Below are 20,576 nucleotides of genomic sequence, written 5' to 3' on the forward strand. Positions count from 1 at the left end.
AATCAGAAGATGTCCAGCTCTACTCTCAGCTCTGAACCCACAGAAACCCCTGGAAGCCAATTACAGCACTCTTACAGTCCAGAGAAATCTTGCCAGAAATAATCTTCATGGAAAAGTTGCTGCTGAAAAGCCAAGTGGAAACAAAGCCAAGAGACTCACCTACACACAGAAAACACAGATGCTGAATAATGGCAGCAAGTACTTTTGGACTGATTTTGGCTCAGACAGTTAGACAGAAGAGGTGGACAGCACTACACAAGTGAGTGTCTGCAGCAACAGTGGAGATTGCCTGCAGGGCTGGGGCTGCGTTTCTACAAATGGAGTTGGTGACGTTTCACCAATTCCATTTATGGTCCATTTCACCACTGGCGTTTAGGGCAGCAATAAAGGTTCTCCATCTCTGTCTGTCCATACAGTCTCACACAGATGTAAAAGGATTCTTCAATGCTGTTTCCCCAACATTTTTTTTGGCCAGTCAGGGTTGTTAGCCCTGAGCTGAACGCCCAAACCTGGAGGACCAGTGGACCACTCTTAGTCTGGCCTTTACCCTTTGACCAGTTTGGTATGGGTGACCCTACCAAAAGCCAAAACACAAAATCCAGCCGACATAGCTCTCTGGCCCAATGAGGTGCGCAAGCTCCAAACCCTATGACAGGGTTGTGGTTCTCTTGGAGGGAATTGGTGATCTGGTCAGAATTAATGGAATCCTCAAGGCCGAGAAGTACAAGCAGGTTCTCGTCCGCCATGCAAAAGCAGCAGGGAGGTGTCTGGTCTGTTCCAGCTTCATTCTGAGCAGGACAAATGACTGGAAATACACAGCCAAGGTCATAAAGAACTATCTTCAGCAGAAAGAAGAATGAGGAGTTCTGCAACTGATGGCACGGTATGGCCTCCACGGGGCCCTGTTCACATCGTCGAGGCTGTCTGAGACTACCTGGAGAGGCAGAAGCAAGTGAGACATCCAAAGTCTGCAGAATTATGGCAAGTTCTCCAAATAAGACTGCCTGACAATGAACCTAAGAGTATTGAGATATAGTGAAGAGTTTGTCTTACGTTCTGTTCCTGCCTCCCCCCTCCTCCCAGTTCCCCTATCTGGTTCCATGCTCCGCTTTCCTTTCCTGTTGGACTCTGACATCAGCCACAACCACACAGAGAGCAACAGCAGACCCGTCTTCACAACAATGCCCAAAAGTTCAAAGTAAACTTACTACCAAAGTACATCTATGTCACCACATACAACCCTGAGATTCATTTTCTTGCAGGCATTCACATAAATACAAGAAACGCAACGGAATCAAAGAATGACTGTACTCGGCAGGAAGGACAAGCAGAAGGGAAACAAGCTCTGCCAGTACTGAATAAATGTGAGAACACGGATGAGCGGGCCCTCGATGATGGATGCTGCTTGCTTGTGGCACTGCTCCTTGTAATCATGCTCAGTGGTGGTGAGAGTTTTGCCTGTGATCAGCTGGGCTCTGTTCACCACTCTCTGCAGATGTTACTGTTCTTAGGCATTGGCGTTTCCACATCAGAGCACGATGCAGCCGGTTAGGATACTGCCCACTGCACCTCGACAAGCTGGACAAAGATGCCAGTGACGTGCTGAGTCTCCGCAAGCATTTAGAAGGTAGTGCAGAGGTTCCCAACCTGGGGTCCATGGGCCCCCGACCATTAACCACATAAAAAGCGGTTGGGAAGCCCGGAAGCAGGGGCACTCTCGTGCCCTTTTTGTGATGGCAATTGCTTACCAGACCCAGGACAGATCCTCCAATATGATCATGCCCATGAATTTAGTTACTGACCGTCCCCACCTCCAATCTAATGAGAACTGACTCACAGTGCTTTGGCTTCTTCATCCTGTGGATCTCTCTGCTTTCTGCTGACTTTGAGTGAGAGGTACTTAAGCAGATTTTCAGTTTCCCTCCTATAAGCCTACTGTTGTGTGGTAAAATGCAAAGAGATAAAATCTACATTAATATTGTTTTACATCGTTCATAATGTATTGAGGTAGAGGGAGAGGAGGAGGGAGTAGGAGAGAGGGGGAAGGGGGTGAAGGAAGGAGGGAAGGGAAAAAGGGCAGGAAGAGGGAGGAGAGTGGGGAAGGAGGGGAGGGGCAGGAGAGGGGGAAGAGGGAAGGAGGGAGGGGAGGGACGGGGAGAGGGGAGGAGAGTGGAGGAGAGGGACGGGAAGAGAAGTGAATTATTATTGATTTATTACTTAGCTTTGTTAATCAGTTATTTGCTAATTTAATTCTTTATTGTATATACTGACATATTGACTTGATTACCTTAATGTATTTTTGTTGATCTTTAATAATAATTAGTAAAAAGATTTTAAATTGAGAAGTGAAAGGGCGGGGAGGGGCGTGGAGAGGAGAGGGGCGGGGAGAGGCGTGGAGGGATTGAGGGGAGAGTCTCAGCCGGAGCCGCTCTCACTGATCTCGTACCCGGGTCCCTGTCTCCGGAGCCCGCACCATGAGCGATCTGAACATTGTATACGAGGGGATCCCGTTCCCCAAGCACGTTGTCTCGGAGGAAAGTCTGAGATACGCCCGCGAGGAGTTCCAGGTCCGGGACGAAGACGTTTTCATTGCCACCTACCCCAAATCAGGTAGGCATTAGTTCGGGGTGTGGGGAGTGGACTCGGTAAACTCCACAACAGGGACTTTCTTTTCCTCTCCCTGGAGCTCTGCACTCTCTGCTGAACCCTTTACGCCTTCTAACTCGGTGGAATGTTGTGCCGCCTCGTTATCTCTGTTTAAACGCCGAGATTCAGCACGGTACGCGCTCTTTACGGCTCACCACCTTGTGCCGACCCTTTAACACAGTCCAGTCCTGACGAGGGAACTCGGCCCGAAACATCGACTGTTTATTCCCCTCCGCAGATGCATTTTCCGTGTGTGTCCCTCCCACATACCCCTTCATTTCCCTATCATCCACGTACCCTTAAATGTCAAAATGTATGTCCCACCACTGGTAAATGCCCCTAATATATCTGCCTCTCCCCCACCCCTGGTAAATGCCCCGAATGTATCTGCCTCTTCCCCACCCCTGGTAAATGCCCCTAATGTATCTGCCTCTCCCCCACCCCTGGTAAATGCCCCTAATGTATCTGCCTCTCCCCCACCCCTGGTAAATGCCCCTAATGTATCTGCTTCTCCCCCACCCCTGGTAAATGCCCCGAATGTATCTGCTTCTTCCCCACCCCTGGTAAATGCCCCTAATGTATCTGCCTCTCCCCCACCCCTGGTAAATGCCCCTAATGTATCTGCTTCTCCCCCACCCCTGGTAAATGCCCCGAATGTATCTGCTTCTTCCCCACCCCTGGTAAATGCCCCTAATGTATCTGCCTCTCCCCCACCCCTGGTAAATGCCCCTAATGTATCTGCCTCTCCCCCACCCCTGGTAAATGCCCCTAATGTATCTGCCTCTTCTCCTTCCTCCCCTCCCAGGCAGCATGATCCACGTATCCACGAATCGCCTTTAACGCTCCCTGCCCCCAGGTGCAACCTGATTAAATCCCAAACACCAAGGTTATAAAGGGTTATACGTTTTCTTTCTTCCATTCGGCTCAGCTGGTAACCCTGAAGGATATCTGCACATTCTTGAAGAAATAACTGACCTTTGGTTGACCCACGTCGTAAACAAGGAGATTGTTTACGAACCGGATCTGAAGCTGATGGATTCACAGCCCCCCCGCGTTATGGAAGGGGGGTGGACTGAGATGCTAGAGAAGCCTACCAGCCTCCCCCTTAAGTACACCCGCTGACTTGACCTGTACAGCTGTCAGTCAACAGTTCCTCTTTTTAACGCTGCACAGATCAGCCATTGCACCGAGCAGGAAATTTTTACAGGGCTGAAAACTGAAAGCAAATCCCAGCCATGTGCCTTACAGCGCCCCTGTGTGTAGCACAGGTTCACTACCCTCCGTGCAAAGGAATTTGGCGGGTGCCTGCCAGGGTGGTGGTGGACGGAGACAGAACAGTGGCATTTCAAAGTTGTTTAGATGAGTATGCAGAGAGGAAGGGTGTGGACATTGTGTCGCCAGGAAAGGACTAGTTGTTAGTTTACTTTGGCACACCATTGTGGTTCAAGTTGGCCCCTGCTCTGTGATGTATAGTAGTTCCTCTGTTACGTTCTGTGTCAGAGGATGTGGGCGATCGTGGTCTTTCCATGACCATGATTATTCTTGGTAATTTTTTCCTACAAAAGTAGTTTGCCATCGCCTTCTCCTGGGCAGCGTCTTTACAAGGCGGGGTGACCCCAGTCATTATCAATACCGCTCAGAGTTTGCCTGCCTAGTGTCAGTGGTGGCAAAACCAGGACTTGTGATAAGCAACAACTGCTCATACGACCATTCCCCACCATCTCCGTGGCTTCATGTGACCCTGATCAGGGGGCTAAGCAGGGGCTATGCTTTGCCCAAGGGTGACCTGCAGGCTAGGAGGGTAGGAACGCCCAAGGGAAGGGATGCCTTACATCTCCCCTGGTGGAGATGTATCTCCACCCCAGCTGTATTATACTTTGAAAGTGCAGACCGCCGGTTCAGAATGTGGTTAATTGATGCATGTAATTCTGGGTTTAATTTGTAAAGGTATACAGAGTACAAAACAGGTCCTGGGTTTTGTCTGGTCTTGGGTGCCATTCTTCGGGGAAGTTGGCAAAAGGAGCGACGCACTGGGCTGAGGAGAAACTTTGGTTGGCGAGTTTGATTGGCATCTGGAGTGTGTGGTGCAGCAAGGTGCCACTGCAGTGCCTAGCAGAGACTATCTGGATGTATCCTCACCAGGAGATCAGCCAATGTGGATTGGAAATAACATCTCCTCCTCACTATCAACTTAACCCTCTCGTCAGCCATCACTGTGTAGCTGGGCACAGCTCAATAGAAATCAATCATCTCAGGTACTGCATCAGAGGGACATTAGGACCACGTGTGTCCTTCGCTTCTCGGAATTCTATTTAATCCCTTCTGTACCGGATGCAGCAATTCAGATCAACAGGTTTACTATACGTTGTCAGGATAGATCTACAGAGTCTCTCAAAAACAGAGGTGGAGGAGTGTGCCTCATGCTTAATTCTTCTTGGTGCACAAATATATCGGTGCTGTCCCAATTCTGCTCACCAGACCTGGAATATCTAGCAGTTAAACGCCCGTCCATTTTACCTACCACGGGAGATTTCCGGGATCATTTTGGTAGCAGTATACATTCCACCTCAGGCCAGTGTCAGTCAGGCTTTAGATGATCTGAACAATGGGATCAACGTGGCTCTCTTTAATGCTTTCACCATCTTTTTGGGGGATTTTAACCAGGCCGGTCTGAAAAACTCACTAAGCAATTACCATCAACAGATTCCTGCAACACTACAAGAAACAGTACACTGGACCATTGTTACACCACCATCAAGAACGCCTACCGTGCTATTCCACGCCCTCCCTCGGGAAGTCTGATCACCTGGCTGTACTACTCCCTGAGTACAGGCGGAGACTGAAAACTGCAGCACCAATTGAGGGGATCAAGTCAAGTCACTTTTATTGTCATTTCGACCATAACTGCTGGTACAATACATAGTAAAAATGAGACAACATTTTTCAGGACCATGGTGTTACATGACACAGTACAAAAACTAGACTGAACTATGTAAAAAACAACACAGAGAAAGCTACACTAGTCTACAGACCTACACTGGACTGCAAAAAGTGCACAAAAACAGTGCAGGCATTACAATAAATTATAAAGAGGACAGTAGGGCAAGGTGTCAGTCCAGGCTTCGGGTACTGAGCAGTCTGATAGCTTGGGGGAAGAAACTGTTACATAGTCTGGTCGTGAGAGCCTGAATGCTTCGGTGCCTTTTCCCAGACAGCAGGAGGGAGAAGAGATTGTATGAGGGGTGCATGGGGTCCTTCATAAAACTGTTTCTTTTGCAAATGCAGCGTGTAGTGTAAATGTCCGTGATGCCGGGAAGAGAGACCCCGATGATCTTCTCAGCTGACCTCACTATCCGCTGCAGGGTCTTGCGATCTGAGATGGTACAATTTCTGAACCAGGCAGTGATGCAGCTGCTCAGGATGCTCTCAATACAACCCCTGTAGAATGTGATGAGGATGGGGGGTGGGAGAGGACTTTCCTCAGCCTTCGCAGAAAGTAGGTATGAACAAGGGAAGCACAGGAGTGCTTTGAATCGGTGGACTGGACTGTATTCAGGGATTCATCTTTGAACCTGGATGAGTATGCTGCAGTTGTTACCGACTTCATTAAAACCTGTGTGGATGAGTGTGTGCCTACAAAGACTTACTGTACATTCCCAAACCAAAAACCATGGATGAACCAGGAGGTATGTCATCTGCTGAAGGCTAGATCTGTGGTATTCAAGGCTGGTGACCCAGGTCTGTATCAGAAAGCCAGGTATGACTTGCAGAGGGCTGTTTCAAGGGCATAGAGACAATTTTGAACGAGGTTGGGGGTGACATTGGATGTACAACAACTCTGGCAGGACATTACATCCTACAAAGCAAAACCCAGTAGCATGAATGGCAGCAATGCTTCACTACCAGATGAATGTTACAGGCGGAAGTTCCCGCTTGCTTCAAAAAGGCAACAATTATACCAGTGCCTTAGAAGAATAATGTGAGCTGCCTTAATGACTATTGCCCAGTAGCACTCACATCGACAGTGATGAAATGCTTTAAGACGTTGGTCATGACTAGACTGAACTCCTGCCTCAGCAAGGACCTGGACCCACTGCAATTTGCCAATTGCCACAATAGGTCAATGGCAGATGCAATCTCAATGGCTCTTCACACAGCTTTAGACAACACAAACACCTATGTCAGGATGCTGTTCATTGACTCTAACTCAGCATTTACAGTAACACCATCATTCCCACAATCCTGATTGAGAAGTTACAGAACCTGGGCCTCTGTACCTCCCTCTGCAGTCAGATCCTCGACTTCCTAACTGGAAGACCACGATCTGTGTGGATTGGTGATAACACCTCCTCCTCGCTGATGATCATCGCTGACGCACTCTCAGGATTGGTGCTTAGCCCACAGCTCGACTCTGTCTACACCCATGACTGTATGGCCAGGCACAGCTCAAATACCATCTATAAACCTGCTGATGATACAGCCATTGTTAGAAGAGTCTCAGATGGAGACGAGAGGGATACAGCAGTGAGATATGCCAACTAGTGGAGTGTTGTCGCAGCAACAACCTGGCACTCAACGTCAGTAAGATGAAAGAGCTGATTGTGGTGTTCAGGAAGGGTAAGATGAAGGTACACATACCAATGGGGGTGATTGATTGATATGACTGATTTTCTGGAAATCTCCCACGTTGTAGGATTCTGCTGATTACACAGTCTGCGGGCTGTCTTGCTTTAATGTATCTGGAGATTGCATAATTTTTCCGGCTGAATTGCGAAATGAATGTTTGAAGTTGAAAGTCGAGTTTAGTGTCTCTTTGCGCTTATCAGTGCAATGATAAGTGTAAAGGGGGGTTCTTTTTTCTTTGTTACTGTGTATGTAATCAAAATGGCTTCTGTGTTTTGTTAAAAGCAGGAATGCTTCTTTGTTGCGAGAGAGTGCTGGAAGCTTGTTTGGGTTAAAATTTACTGATAACGAGAATTGTATTCCTTTGTAAACCAATTGGGATTAATGTTGTTCTTTCTTTTGAGTCTGTAAGCTATTGTTGGTGGGCTTTTGGGGAGATCAGTGCGAGGGGTTGAGAGAGAGGACGCAATGTTGTAAGCTGGGCGAGGAACGGACCCCAAGCGGGGGGGGTCCGAGGCCAGGAGGTACTCCGAGGAGTGGGGATGAAGCTAGATGTGCTTGGTTGACCACTTCGGATGGTCCTAAGCTGCGAGTCGAGAAGTTCAGAGGGGATCGAATGGTGGCCAGAAGATTTCAGTAATTGAGCTCCAACGGTTGTGCACGAAGTGGTTTGGACTTTGATAAATTTGGCGCCTTTTCTTTATTTTTTTCTTCATATATACTGTATCGTTATTAATCACTTAGTTATAGTAACCTTTATAAATTGTACTCATTTAATCGCATATGGTGTACTGTCTGTTTTTGGGCGAGGCGGGGACATCACACAGCATTCACACCAGCTGATTACCCAGTTTGGCGGGGCCGAAGGCTGCTCCCCCTAGACGAGAACGAGCTGAGCGAGCCTGAGGCGACCCAGGGGGTTACATAAGCTTACCCAGAGCGGCAGCAGCACCGCATGCCCAGAACAGCATTCACAAGAAGAACATTAATTTAACAAAGATTTTTACAAGAAGGAATGCAATTAGAACAAGTCCATTTTAGTGCAAAGAGATCAAATTGGTTACAGTCTTGTAGTTGTTATAGTTGTGCAGCTTAGTTCGAGAACCAAATGGTTGAGGCCATAGACCATAAGGTATAGGAGCAGAATTATGTCATTTGGCCCATTGAGTCTGCTCCACCATTTCATCATGGTCATAGACAAGTAGAGCACAGAAACAGAGCCCATCTACCTGTGACACCACGTGCAATGAATCCCTTTGTTCTACCACACTCCTCAGTGCCCGACCATTCACCGTGTAAGACCTACCCTCGTTGTTCCTCGCACTTGTCTGCATTAAATTCCATCTGCCATTTTTCCAGCTGATGCAGATCCCTCCGCAAGCTAGAGAGCCTTCCTCGCTGTCCACTACACCCCTAGTCTTGATGTCATCTGCCCTCGCCTTATTTTTATTCACCCTTTCCAACGAATTCCATTCAGTGATTGGGTGCAGTCCAACTTTGAAAACCGCCACGAAGCACTGAGCATGAGTTTTTAATGTTCACCTGCTCACAGAAGTGAAATTGCCGCTACTTTTTGTGCTCCCGCTCACTCAGTGGGCACCGTCCAACTCCTAAACTCCAGTCGTAGCTGTTCCTGAAACTGGCGGTGTGGGACTGCAGGCTGCTGCACCTGTCTTTCCAATGTTACCTGCTGCAATGTCATCCAAAGCTGCCTCGTGTGGACTTTTTCCTCGGTGCCTTTTTGCCCTTCAATAACATTCTCAGTCTATGCTTTGGAGTTACGGAGTGGAAAGACACGACACAGTCCATTGTGACTTTAGCAGCTCTGAAGGAGTTGCCAGTCCTTGGTTTTATTCGTTATCTCAATATCCATCCACACCCGTTTGTATTTGCTCATGAGTTGATGTACTTTTGTCGTCTTCTGAGTTCCATCAGCCTAGTAGGGTAGGGCAGCTCTCCAGAGTCCTCGATCTTGGGCCAATGACTGATTGCCCCTGTCACTTCTGATTTCACCACATGACTTTATACGTCTCTGTGAAGATCCTTCCTCTTTTGGGAATAGAAACGTAGAAAACCTACAGCACAATACAGGCCCTTCGGCCCACAAAGTTGTGCCAAACATGTCCCTACCTTAGAATTACTAGGCTTAACTATAGCCTTCTATTTTACTAAGCTCCATGTACCTATCTAAAAGTTTCTTAAAAGACTCTATTGTATCCGCCTCCACCACTGTTGCCGGCAGCCCATTCCACACACTCACCACTCTCTGAGTAAAAAACTTACCCCTGACATCTCCTCTGTACCTACTCCTTAGCACCTTAAACCTGTGTCCTCTTGTGGTAACCATTTCAGCCCTGGGAAAAAGCCTCTGACTATCCACATGATCAATGCCTCTAATCATCTGAGACACCTCTATCAGGTCACCTCTCATCCTTTGTCGCTCCAGGGAGAAAAGGCCGAGTTCACTCAACCTGTCTTCCTTCATAAGGCATGCTCCCCAATCCAGGCAACATCCTTGTAAATCTCCTCTGCACCCTTTCAATGGCTTCCACATCCTTCCTGCAGTGAGGCGACCAGAACTGATGTCTTTGGAGCATCTGCTGCTGTTTCTGCTGCTCTGGGATTTCACAGGGTGGTATTGATGGCGTCATGCCCAACCCTCGTTCTTTCACAGCCCAGCTGGGGCCATCCGTAGCGGAGTTATATATGTGTGTGAGGGAGGAGATTGTTGCACTGGCTCAGATACGGGAGGGAACGTGCTTCTGAGAACCGGCATGGAGCCACTGGAGCAAAGGGCACCCTAAGTTGTTTTCGGATCTAAGGACAGTACTGTTGAATCTGTTTTGCATTCCTAGTAAGCCATTCACTCCTTTAAGAACTGTAGCTACTCTGATGGAGCTCGGCAGGGTGAGCAGCAGCTGGACCGTCAGCAGTTTAGTCTGTGACTTTTCACCCGCCCAGATACAGGACCTCCACTTGAAATGCTCCCGTAACTGAGTCAAACTGTCTAAAGTTCAGGGAACCCACCCATGCTGATTTCATTCAAAGTCCATACTTACTTGGCTCTTTATTTTTTTTAAACTTCATTTGGAGATGCAGCACAGTAACAGGCCCTTCCAGCCCAGTGCACCCGCACCGCCCAATTACACCCATGTGACTAATTAACCTACTAACTCACGTCTTTGGACTGTGTGAGGAAACCCACTCGGTCACGGGGAGAACGTACAATCTCTTTACAGCCAGCAGCAGGAAATGAACCTCAGGGTTACGTATGGAGACATGTACTTTGGTCAATAAATTTACTTTGAACTTTGTACTGTCACTGACATTGTAACCCCCTGGGTTGCCTCAGGCTCGCTCAGCTCATTCTCATCTAGGGGGAGCAGCCTTCGGCCCCGCCAAACTGGGTAATCAGCTGGTGTGAATGATGTGTGATGTCCCCACCTCGCCCAAAAACAGACCGTACACCATAAGCGATTAAATGATTACAGTTTATAAAGATTACTCTAACTAAGTAATTAATAATGATACAGTATACATGAAGGAAAAGAAAATAAAGAAAAGGCACCAAACTTATCAAAGTCCAAACCACTTCGTGTACAACCGTTGGAGCTCAATTACTGAAGTCTTCTGGCCACCATTCGACCCCCTCCGAACTCCTCGACTCGCAGCTTGGGACCTCCCGAAGTGGTCAACCAAGCACATCTATCTTCGTCTCCACTCCTCGGGGTACCTCCTGGCCTCGGACCCCCGCTTGGGGTCCGTTCCTCGCCCAGTTTACAGCATCGCGTCCTCTCTCTCACCCCCTCGCGCCGATCTCCCCAAAAGCCCGCCAACAATAGCTTACAGACTCAGAAGAAAGAACAACATTAATCCCAATTGGTTTACAAAGGAATACAATTCTCGTTATCAGTAAATTTTAACCCAAACAAGCTTCCAGCGCTCTCTCGCAACAAAGAAGCATTCTTACTTTTAACAAAACAGCCATTTTGATTACATACACACTAACAAAGAAGAAGAAGAAAACCCCCTTTACATTGTAATGGCTGTAATCTGTCACAAAGAATCCTCGCCACACAGGACACACCCTCTTCTCATAACTACCATCAGGAAGGAGGCACATCTATTTCAGCTCTTGTTGTACTATTTATATATTGTAACACACAGCTCGAACCACATCATCAAGTTCGCCGATGACACGACCGTGGTGGGTCTCATCAGCAAGAACAACGAGTCAGCTTACAGAGAGGAGGTGCAGTGGCTAACGGACTGGTGCAGAGCCAACAACCTGTCTCTGAATGTGAACAAAACAAAAGAGATGGTTGTTGACTTCAGGAAGGCACGGAGCGACCACTCTCCACTGAAAATCGATGGCTTCTCGGTAGAGATCGTTAAGAGCACCAAATTTCTTGGTGTTCACCTGACGGAGAATCTACTTTCTGCAAAGGCTGAGGAAAGTCCATCTCTCACCCCCTCCATCCTCATCACATTCTACAGGGGTTGTATTGGGAGCATCCTGAGCAGCTGCATCACTGCCTGGTTCAGAAATTGCACCATCTCGGATCGCAAGACCCTGCAGTGGATAGTGAGGTCAGCTGAGAAGATCATCGGGGTCTCTCTTCCCGCCATCACAAACATTTACATCACATGCTGCACCTGGAAAGCTAACAGTATTGTGAAGGACCCCACACACCCCTCATACAATCTCTTCTCCCTCCTGCCATCTTAGAAATGGCACTGAAGCATTCAGGCTCTCACGACCAGACTATGTAACAGTTTCTTCCCCCAAGCTATCAGACTCCTCAATACCCAGAGACTGGACTGACACCAATTTACTGCCCTCCACTGTGCCTATTGTCTTGTTAATTATTTATTGTAATGCCTGCACTGTTTTGTGCACTTTATGCAGTCCTGGGTAGATCTGTAGTCTATAGTTTTTTTTCTGTGTTGCTTTTACATAGTTCAGTGTAGTTTTTGTACTGTTTCATGTAGCATCATGGTCCTGAAAAACGTTGTTTCGTTTTTACTGTGTACTGTACCAGCAGTTATGGTCGAAATGATAATGAAAAAAGTGACTTGACTTGAGTAATATTTTTATACCTTTGATGTACTGCTGCTGGAATAAAAAAAACAAACTTCACAACCCAGGTGGAGGAGAAGGAAAGGGGAGCCAGCAGGCAGAATGTGAGGCTGATGGGCAGATAGGAACAGAGGGTAGGTCAAGAGCTGAGAGAAAGGATAACAGAAGGTGTAGATTACCTGAAATTGGAAAATTCAGTCTAGGTACCAACAGGTTGTAGACAACCCAGGAATAGAAGATGTCGTCTTTCTAGTTCACAATTGCCATTGTAGACAAAAGCACAAGTGTTTCACATAACAGTCACCTGACCTCCACCTGGTCTTACGGATGTGCAGTAGGAGAGCGGGAGAGCTACGATGCAATGGACGAGGTTCAAACTGAATTTATTATCAAAGTAGATATGCAGTATATCACCATATACAACCTTGAGATTCATTTTCTTGCAGGTGTTTACAGGAAAATAAAGAAACATAATAGAATTTATGAAACTATACATGAACAGGCAATGTGCAAATCATGCAAGTTCTAACTAAAACTAGTAAATAAAAAATCCTGAGTTGTAGAGTCCTGAGGGTGAGTCTGTAGGTTGTGGAGTTAAACTTGGAGCATTTGGTACACTGTATTCCTACATACTGAGAATCTCCAGGCGTACATTACAGCAGGAAATGGCTTTGACAATCAACACCACCATGTCTCAGTGTTGTCGACGTTGTATCAAAAATTTGCAAAGTAAGCAATTGCAAACTGAGAATGTCTGTAATTTTAAAAGCTTTTTGTTTGCCTCTCCTGCATTCCAGCGTGGAATCTCACATGTCAGGTTAACTCAAGTCTATTGTCATGTTGAAAGTTCGAAGTAAATTTATTGTTGAAATATTCTATCCTGAGAATCGTTCGTCCAGGCTCCCACTCCGTGTTTGAAGGCTAAACAAGCAGGAGTTATGAGGGCTGGTCCTGAGTTTGAGTGTGAAGTCTTGGGGTTCCGCCATTAGCTAATCCAGGGGATCGATACTGAAGATTGGAGCCTGAAGGTTGATCGACAGGTTTCAATAGGTACATTTAATGTCAGAGAAATGTATGCAATATACATCCTGAAATTCTTTTAATTCGCAAGCATCACAAAAAATAGAGCAGTGCACCAAAGAATGAATGACAGTTAAATGTTAGAAGCCCTAAGCCCCCCCCCCAGCTCCCCCTTCCACGCATAAGTACCAGCAAAGAAACAACCCCCCACCCACCAGCAAAAAAGCATCAGCACCCCTCACTGAGCACTCCAGCGTGCAGCAAAGCGTGAATAAAGACACAGACTTGCAGTACCACAAAGACCACTCGTTCACCCGGTATTTGACACACCACAGGCCCTCTCTCTCCCTAATGAGAGAATAAGAGGTGTCCCTCTTTTGCAGTGAGAGGGGAGACGTAACAAAGCAACTCGCTGATTTATGGTGTTAAAAGTTTGTTGCGTCGCTTTTCCCGAGCTCTTCCCAAAGAACTCGGGTCCCTGGACACACAGGTAGCAGCCAGCTCGCTGCTTTCGATCTTCCGATCTTCTGTGTATTCCCACGACACACCGGGCAGCGGCCTGGAATCCGCCCGCCTCCAGAGCCACGAAAATCCGGCACCCTGGTGGCACGCTAGTCTTCCAGGCCGTGTCCTTGGCATATCGAAAAGCGGCCGGTCGTGAGGCCCTGAGAGCGGGTCCCATTTCCACAAAGAACCAAAGTCAGTGTGTAACTCTGGGCCAGGGTCTTCAAAAGAACCTTGAAAGGGGGAAAATGAGATATCAAAGATCGAAATAGTGCTGTTTCCAAAGATGCAAGCAAAGGAGTCGCTGTTAGGTGCCATCGTCCTCCTAAGGTCCACTGTATCTTTCGATATACATGGGATAAATAAATGAATCTAAATTTGAAATAAAATAGAATTTATAAATTAGTTGTATGTAAACAGGCAAAGAATGACAATCGACCAAAAAACAAGTGATTGAAGTTATCCCGATAGTTGTACACAAATACAGTGAGGCCCAGGTCCAGTAGGAATTTTGTTTGACAGTTGTGGCAGTTATGTTACTTCAGATAACACACACAGTGCAAATTGTACATAAATTATCACAGACTAGCTTGTCTGCAAGCAATCAAATATTACAGAAAGGGCCATAAAATCGTGCCAAGTGGCGATATCACAGATGTTTCTGTGTGAAGGAACTGCCGTTTGCTTTTAGCCGTTAAGCGTGGCTGAGCAGGTACGTCACAGTTACCATAGTGGTTGGCATAATGCCCCCACCCCATGATCACTCGATGTTCTCAGAAGAGGCCGTCTATTATTCCGTCAATGGAGAGTGCTGATGCGAGACTTTGTTTGACGTGGGGAGGCTGATACAGGGACAGCCACCACACGCTCCTTGACAGACTGGGCTTGGGGTCCAGTGGCGTGGAGTGCAGGACAACTGGCGACCGACCCTTCACTGCTACAGTGTTGTGTCATCATCTCCCGCCAGCTCCACCACCGCGGTCTTGGTGGGATCGCTGTTTGTCTGGAACCTTCCCCTAGACCTGGGTGATAAAGAGTGCCATGGGCGACCCCAACAGGAGCTAAGCCCCAGACTGGATCTTGGGAACTCACGACATGGTGATGATCCTCGGAGAAGGCTGTTACAGTGCCAGCTGTAAGAACAGAGTTCGTTAGCAGCCACTGTCTCCTTGTGACACTGTGGATATCCTCCTGACTTCCAAAGACCTAAAGGCTACGCCATGTTGTAGCTACGCTATGAGAGGACATGATTTGAGAGTTAGGGGGCAGAAGTTTAAGGGTAACACGAGGGGGTATTTCTTTACTCAGAGAGTGATAGCTGTGTGGAATGAGCTTCCTGTAGAAGTAGTAGAGGCCAGTTCAGTTGTGACATTTAAGGTAAAATTGGATAGGTATATGGACAGGAAAGGAGTGGAGGGTTATGGGCTGAGTGCGAGTAGGTGGGACGAGGTGAGGTTAAGAGTTCGGCACGGACTAGGAGGGCCCAGATGGCCTGTTTCCGTGCTGTGATTGTTATATGGTTATATATGTTATATGTTGGCACTGGTAACTCCAAACTATTTTTTAAAACTATTTAAATGGAAAAGACGGGAGTCAAGAGGAACAGGCCTTCGTATGTTCTGTACTTTAGCGAAATGTGCTAATTTTAAACACAAAAGCCTCACTGTGCCTCAGCAGGTCAGTAGTCGTCTCGGGTTCTTTTTAAAAATACCTCATTCTCACTGTTGGTTTGGAATTCCAAATCATAAGAATATTTTTATGTGATGCGCCTTTCTTAAAGTAAAAAATGAAGTAAGACGCTATTCTCTCTTGTTTTCCTTTCAGTTGGCTAAATGGTCTGGAGTTACAGAACGTAACACCTGTTGCTAAGTTTTGTAACTTCAAAATATTAAAACTAATTCGAAGGAAGATACAGGAGTCTGAAATGCAGGTGTAACTTGGAGTTTACTTTAAGCGAGGTGTGTGATAGCATGATGATGTTTGCAATTCACATATTTCTACATATAAGACCATAAGATACAGGAGCAAATTAGGCCATTTGGCCCATCGAGTCTGCTCCATCATTTCATCGTGACTGATCCAATTTCCCTTTCAGCCCAATCTCCTGCCTTCTTCTCCTCCCCCACCCCGTATCCCTTTACTCCTGACCAATCAAGAATCTATCACCCTCTGCCTTAAATATACATAAAGACTTGGCCTCCACAACTGCCTGCCCCCAGCACAATCCTTACCGATTTGTGTTTTTAAAAAAAATATATATTTATTTATTAAATTTTAGAAATTACAAAGAATAAATGTAATAGTAAAATAGTAAGAAAGATAATATTAACCCTCCCCCCTCCCCTTAACCCTCCCCCCTTAACCCTTATCTAAAGAAAGAAAAAAGAAAGAAGAGAAAGATTGCCTGGATATCAGAGGATCCCCACATGTTCCATGGAGTTCAAAATAATTTTGATATTTATTTTTTACTTTCCCCAATTACTATAATTTTATCTTCAAAGGACCTATGTATTTAATCCTATCTTTTGTAACCCAATCTCTCTTTAATTTCTTATGTTCTGTTTCTGTTAAATGTGTTTCTTGTAAAAAAAAGCTATATCTCCTTTCATTTTCTTAATATATATTAAAACTTTTTCTTTTCACAGGTCCATTAATTCCAATAACATTAAAACTTAAAAAATTAAGTAAATTAATCATTCATAGTACCTTGGGAATTCTTTATAATTCCCCATGTTGCTATGAGTCTCTCCTCAACCATCCAGGCAAAGAAGAAGAAAAATAGAAAAAAGATAACTAATATATAAGAAAAATAACAAAATACCCCCCCATTAATGTTGCGAATAAAAAGAACACAACATTACCCCCCCCCCTCTTTTACGGGTCATGGCAATCGCCATGATTGTACACGTGAAACTTGCAGCTATCGATCAGGAGCTCCCCCAGCTCCCCCGCAAAAAAAAAGAAAAATATATCAATAAAGAAAAAAAAATTAATGTCTCTACTCTCAATTAATACTCCTCGACCGTTTTTTTTCTTATAAATGTCCATCAGGTCCAACCTTATTTCAGTCTTCATCATTAGTCCATTCCATTTCTATAATTCTTTAGTCCTCTTCATGGACATCAGGTAACTCTTGTACAAATTCCTCTGCTTTCCGGTAGTCAACGAAGAATCTTCTTTCTCCATTATCCAGGAAAATTATCAATTTTGCTGGGTGGCTCAATAAAAATTTATAGCCTTTTCCTATAAAGATTTTTTCACTGGATTAAATTCCTTCTGACTCTTCAACAGATCGTAGCTTATGTCTGGATAAAAAAAAACCTCTTTTCCCTTCTACTATCAATGCCCCATTTCTCTTTTTAGCACCTTGAGTAGCTGCCTTCAAGATCATTTCTTTATCTTGATACCTTAAACATTTTATCAAAATTGATCTCAGATTTTGATCTTGTTGAGGTCGTGGTCTTAAAGCTCTGTGTGCTCTTTCAATTTCAATTACTTGACTTCCTTTTTTCATTTCCAAAATTTCCGGAATCCATTCTTGAAAGAATTTTATTGGATTTTCTCCCTCTGTACCTTCCATAAGACCAACAATTTTAATATTATTTCGTCTACTAGAGTTCTCAAGCGCATCCATTTTTTCCATTATCCGTTTTCTTTCTGCTGTCCAGGCAAGCTTATCGTATTCTATCTTTTCTATTCTTTCCGTGTTTTCTTCTCTTTTTACTTCCATCTCTTTACCTTTATTATCCATCTTCTTTTGTTCTTCCACCACATTGTCAAGTGTATTCTGTTTGCTTCTTATATCTGTTCTTATAGCTTTAAATTCATTCGCCATATTTGTTCTTATAACTTTTAATTTATTGATTATAAATATCAGGATATCTTTTGTGTCTCCTTTAATCTCTTCCTTCTTTTCTTTTTCTTCTGGATTTCCCAAAGAGTCTGTTTCAACTTCCGACTCACTTTCAATTTCACTTTCAACCGTAGTTAAAGCTTGTATTTTTGTTAACATCTGTTCATGCATACTTTTGCGCATGCATTGTTCTTGCCGTTTCTTCTTAGAGACCGCCGGCAATGCTGCAACTTCTTTTCCCGCAACATCAGAAATGCCATGCTCTTCGTCGGGAGAAGATCCAACTTGAGTCCGAGGCTTCGCCAAGACGGTTAGGCCTTTTTCCCCGCCGATTTGCGCAGTCTTTGAAGTAGTAGCTTTCTTCTGTTTCAGTTTAGGAGCCATATCAAAAGATAATCCTGAGTTGCTTATAAATAGTTTCTAATAGATATTTGTTAACTCTTCTTCATTTAAACCTTATTTCATTACTTTTTGCGAGGGAGCTGGAATCCCAACGTCTCGACCCTACGTCATCATGTGACGTCCCCCCGGATTTGGTTTGACACAAACAACGCATGTACATATGTTTTGATGTACATGCGACAAATAAAGCTAATCTTTGAATCTTTTTTTCTTTAAAAGGTACAACATGGATGCAAGAAATAGTGCCTCTGATCATCAGCGGTGGCGATCTGTCTCCAGTGCTGACCGTCCCAAACTGGCAGCGAGTCCCGTGGCTGGAGCACACCTTCTGTAAAGGCCTACTGGAGGAGAGGCCATCGCCTCGGCTGATTACCACACACTTTCAAAGGCACATGCTCCCAAAGACCTTTGATAAGTCAAAGGCAAAAGTGAAGTATAATTCTTCCTTCCAACCAGCTGGGGAAATGGGCTGGAAAATGGCAGATGGAATTTAATGCAGACAAGTGTGAGATGTTGCATTTCGGTAGGACAACCAGGGTGGGTCTTACACAGTGAATGGTCGGGCACTGAGGAGTGTGCTCGAATAAAGGGATTTGGGAATACAGGTCCACAATTTGTTGAAAGTGGTGTCACAGTTTGATAAAGTGGTTTAAAAAATAGCCTTTGTAACTTTGGCCTTCATAAATCAAAGTATTGAGTACAGGAGTTGGGATGTTATGCTGAAGTTGTATAAGATGTTGGTGAGGCCTAGTTTGGAGTATTGTGTGCAGTTTTGGTCACCTACCGACAGGAAAGATGTAAACTAAGTTGAAAGACTATAGATAAAATTTACAAGGATGTTGTTGGAACTGAGAACCTGAGTTATAAAGATCAGGACTTTAGAACATAGAAGACAGGGGAGATTTGATAGAGGTGTACAAGATTATGAGGGGTATAGATAGGCTAAATGCAAGCAGGTTTTTTCCACTGAGGTTGGGTGGGGACTACTACTAGAGGTCGTGGGTTAAGGATGAAGAATGAAAAGTTTAAGGGGAACATGAGGGGAAACTTCTTCACTCAGAGGGTCGTGAGAGCATGGAATGAGCTGCCAGCACAAGTGGTGCATGAGAGCTTGATTTCAATGTTTAAGAGAAGTTTGGATAGGTACATGGCCGACATAAGTATGGAGGGCTTTGGTTTTGGTCCAGGTTATGGAAGTAGGCAGTTGAATTGGCTCAGCATGGACTAGATGGGGCAAAAAGCCTGTCTCTGTGCTCTGCTTTTCTATGATTCTATTGTAGGGCAGGGACCCAGGAATATCAAAATGTCACAACTCCCCCCCCCCCTTTTCTTTGACAAGAAGAGAATTTCACTTGAGGTTAGGAGTTAGAGGTGAAATATTTATGGGGAACCTGATGGAACTTCTTCATGCAGAGGGTGGTTTAAGTGTTTCAATAGGTACATGGATGGAAGAAGTTTGGAAGGCTATGGTCCAGGTGCAGGTTGATTGGACTATGCAGCTAAACAGTTCTGTGCAGACTAGATGGGCCAAAGGGCCTATTTCTATGTTGTAGTGTTCTAACACTCTAAAGAGAGCTAGGAACTATCAAAGCAGTCACCGCACTGATATCACTAACAGGATGAGAGTTCTCCGACTTTGCAGGAGCCAGATTGAAGAAAGCATCAAAAGTGATGAAGTCAAAGTTGAGTTTATTGTCACCTACACCAGTCCATGTGCACACAGGTGCAATGAAAAGCTTACTTGCAGTAGCATCACAGGTACAGAGCATCAGATAAGTAGCATTGGTGAGGAAAAGCATAAATTAAACAAATTATACATGTTTTAATGCAAAATAAAATTTTAAAAAATGTCCATTTTAGTGCAAAGTGTTGCTAAACTTTAGTGATTAGGGTTTTATTAGTCAGTTCAAGAACTGAATAGTGAAGAGAAGTACTTCAAAGTAAACTTATTATCAATGTTTATGCATAGTACAAAAAAAAACATATAAAGTGCCTCTCAGTTTTAGGCTCTGTAAAATTTTCCTGTTCAGATAAATGGTTGGTGTACGCAGCTGTAAAAGAAGTTTGGAGGGAACGTTGAATTGTATCCCCATAAAAGCATGTCAATTCTTGCAGACTAAACATTTTGGCTGTCATTCTTATTACATTTTGCAGATTATATACATGGCACGAAATCCAAAGGATGCTCTTGTTTCATCTTTCCACTATCACAATATTGCTTCCTTCTTGGACAATCCAGGCAGCTTTGATGAGTTCATTGATAAATTTCTGGAAGGAAAAGGTAATTTCCTGCATATGTTAAACTTGTTCAAAGTATTTTCAAAGTGCATATATGTCACATATATGATAACCCTGAGATTCCTTTTCTTGTGGGCACATTGAGTAAATCCAACAACCATAATAGAATCAATTAAAGACCGCACCCAACAGGATAGATAGACAAACAAC

General features: G+C 45.0%; 1 protein-coding gene across 1 annotated transcript in view; it reads left to right on the top strand.

The window, feature by feature from the left end:
- The first annotated feature begins 2,383 nt into the window (after positions 1-2,383).
- The window catches only part of LOC132379897 (sulfotransferase 2B1-like), a 39,876-nt gene continuing 21,683 nt past the window's right edge, over positions 2,384-20,576 (top strand). Inside the window, exons 1-3 of the mRNA XM_059948204.1 lie at positions 2,384-2,610; positions 18,348-18,556; positions 20,283-20,409. Coding sequence (XP_059804187.1) covers positions 2,475-2,610; positions 18,348-18,556; positions 20,283-20,409 — 472 coding nt within the window. The 5' untranslated portion in view covers positions 2,384-2,474. The remainder of the gene's footprint in view (positions 2,611-18,347; positions 18,557-20,282; positions 20,410-20,576) is intronic.

Source organism: Hypanus sabinus, chromosome 23 (genome assembly GCF_030144855.1).
Source record: "Hypanus sabinus isolate sHypSab1 chromosome 23, sHypSab1.hap1, whole genome shotgun sequence".
Lineage (NCBI taxonomy): Eukaryota > Metazoa > Chordata > Chondrichthyes > Myliobatiformes > Dasyatidae > Hypanus > Hypanus sabinus.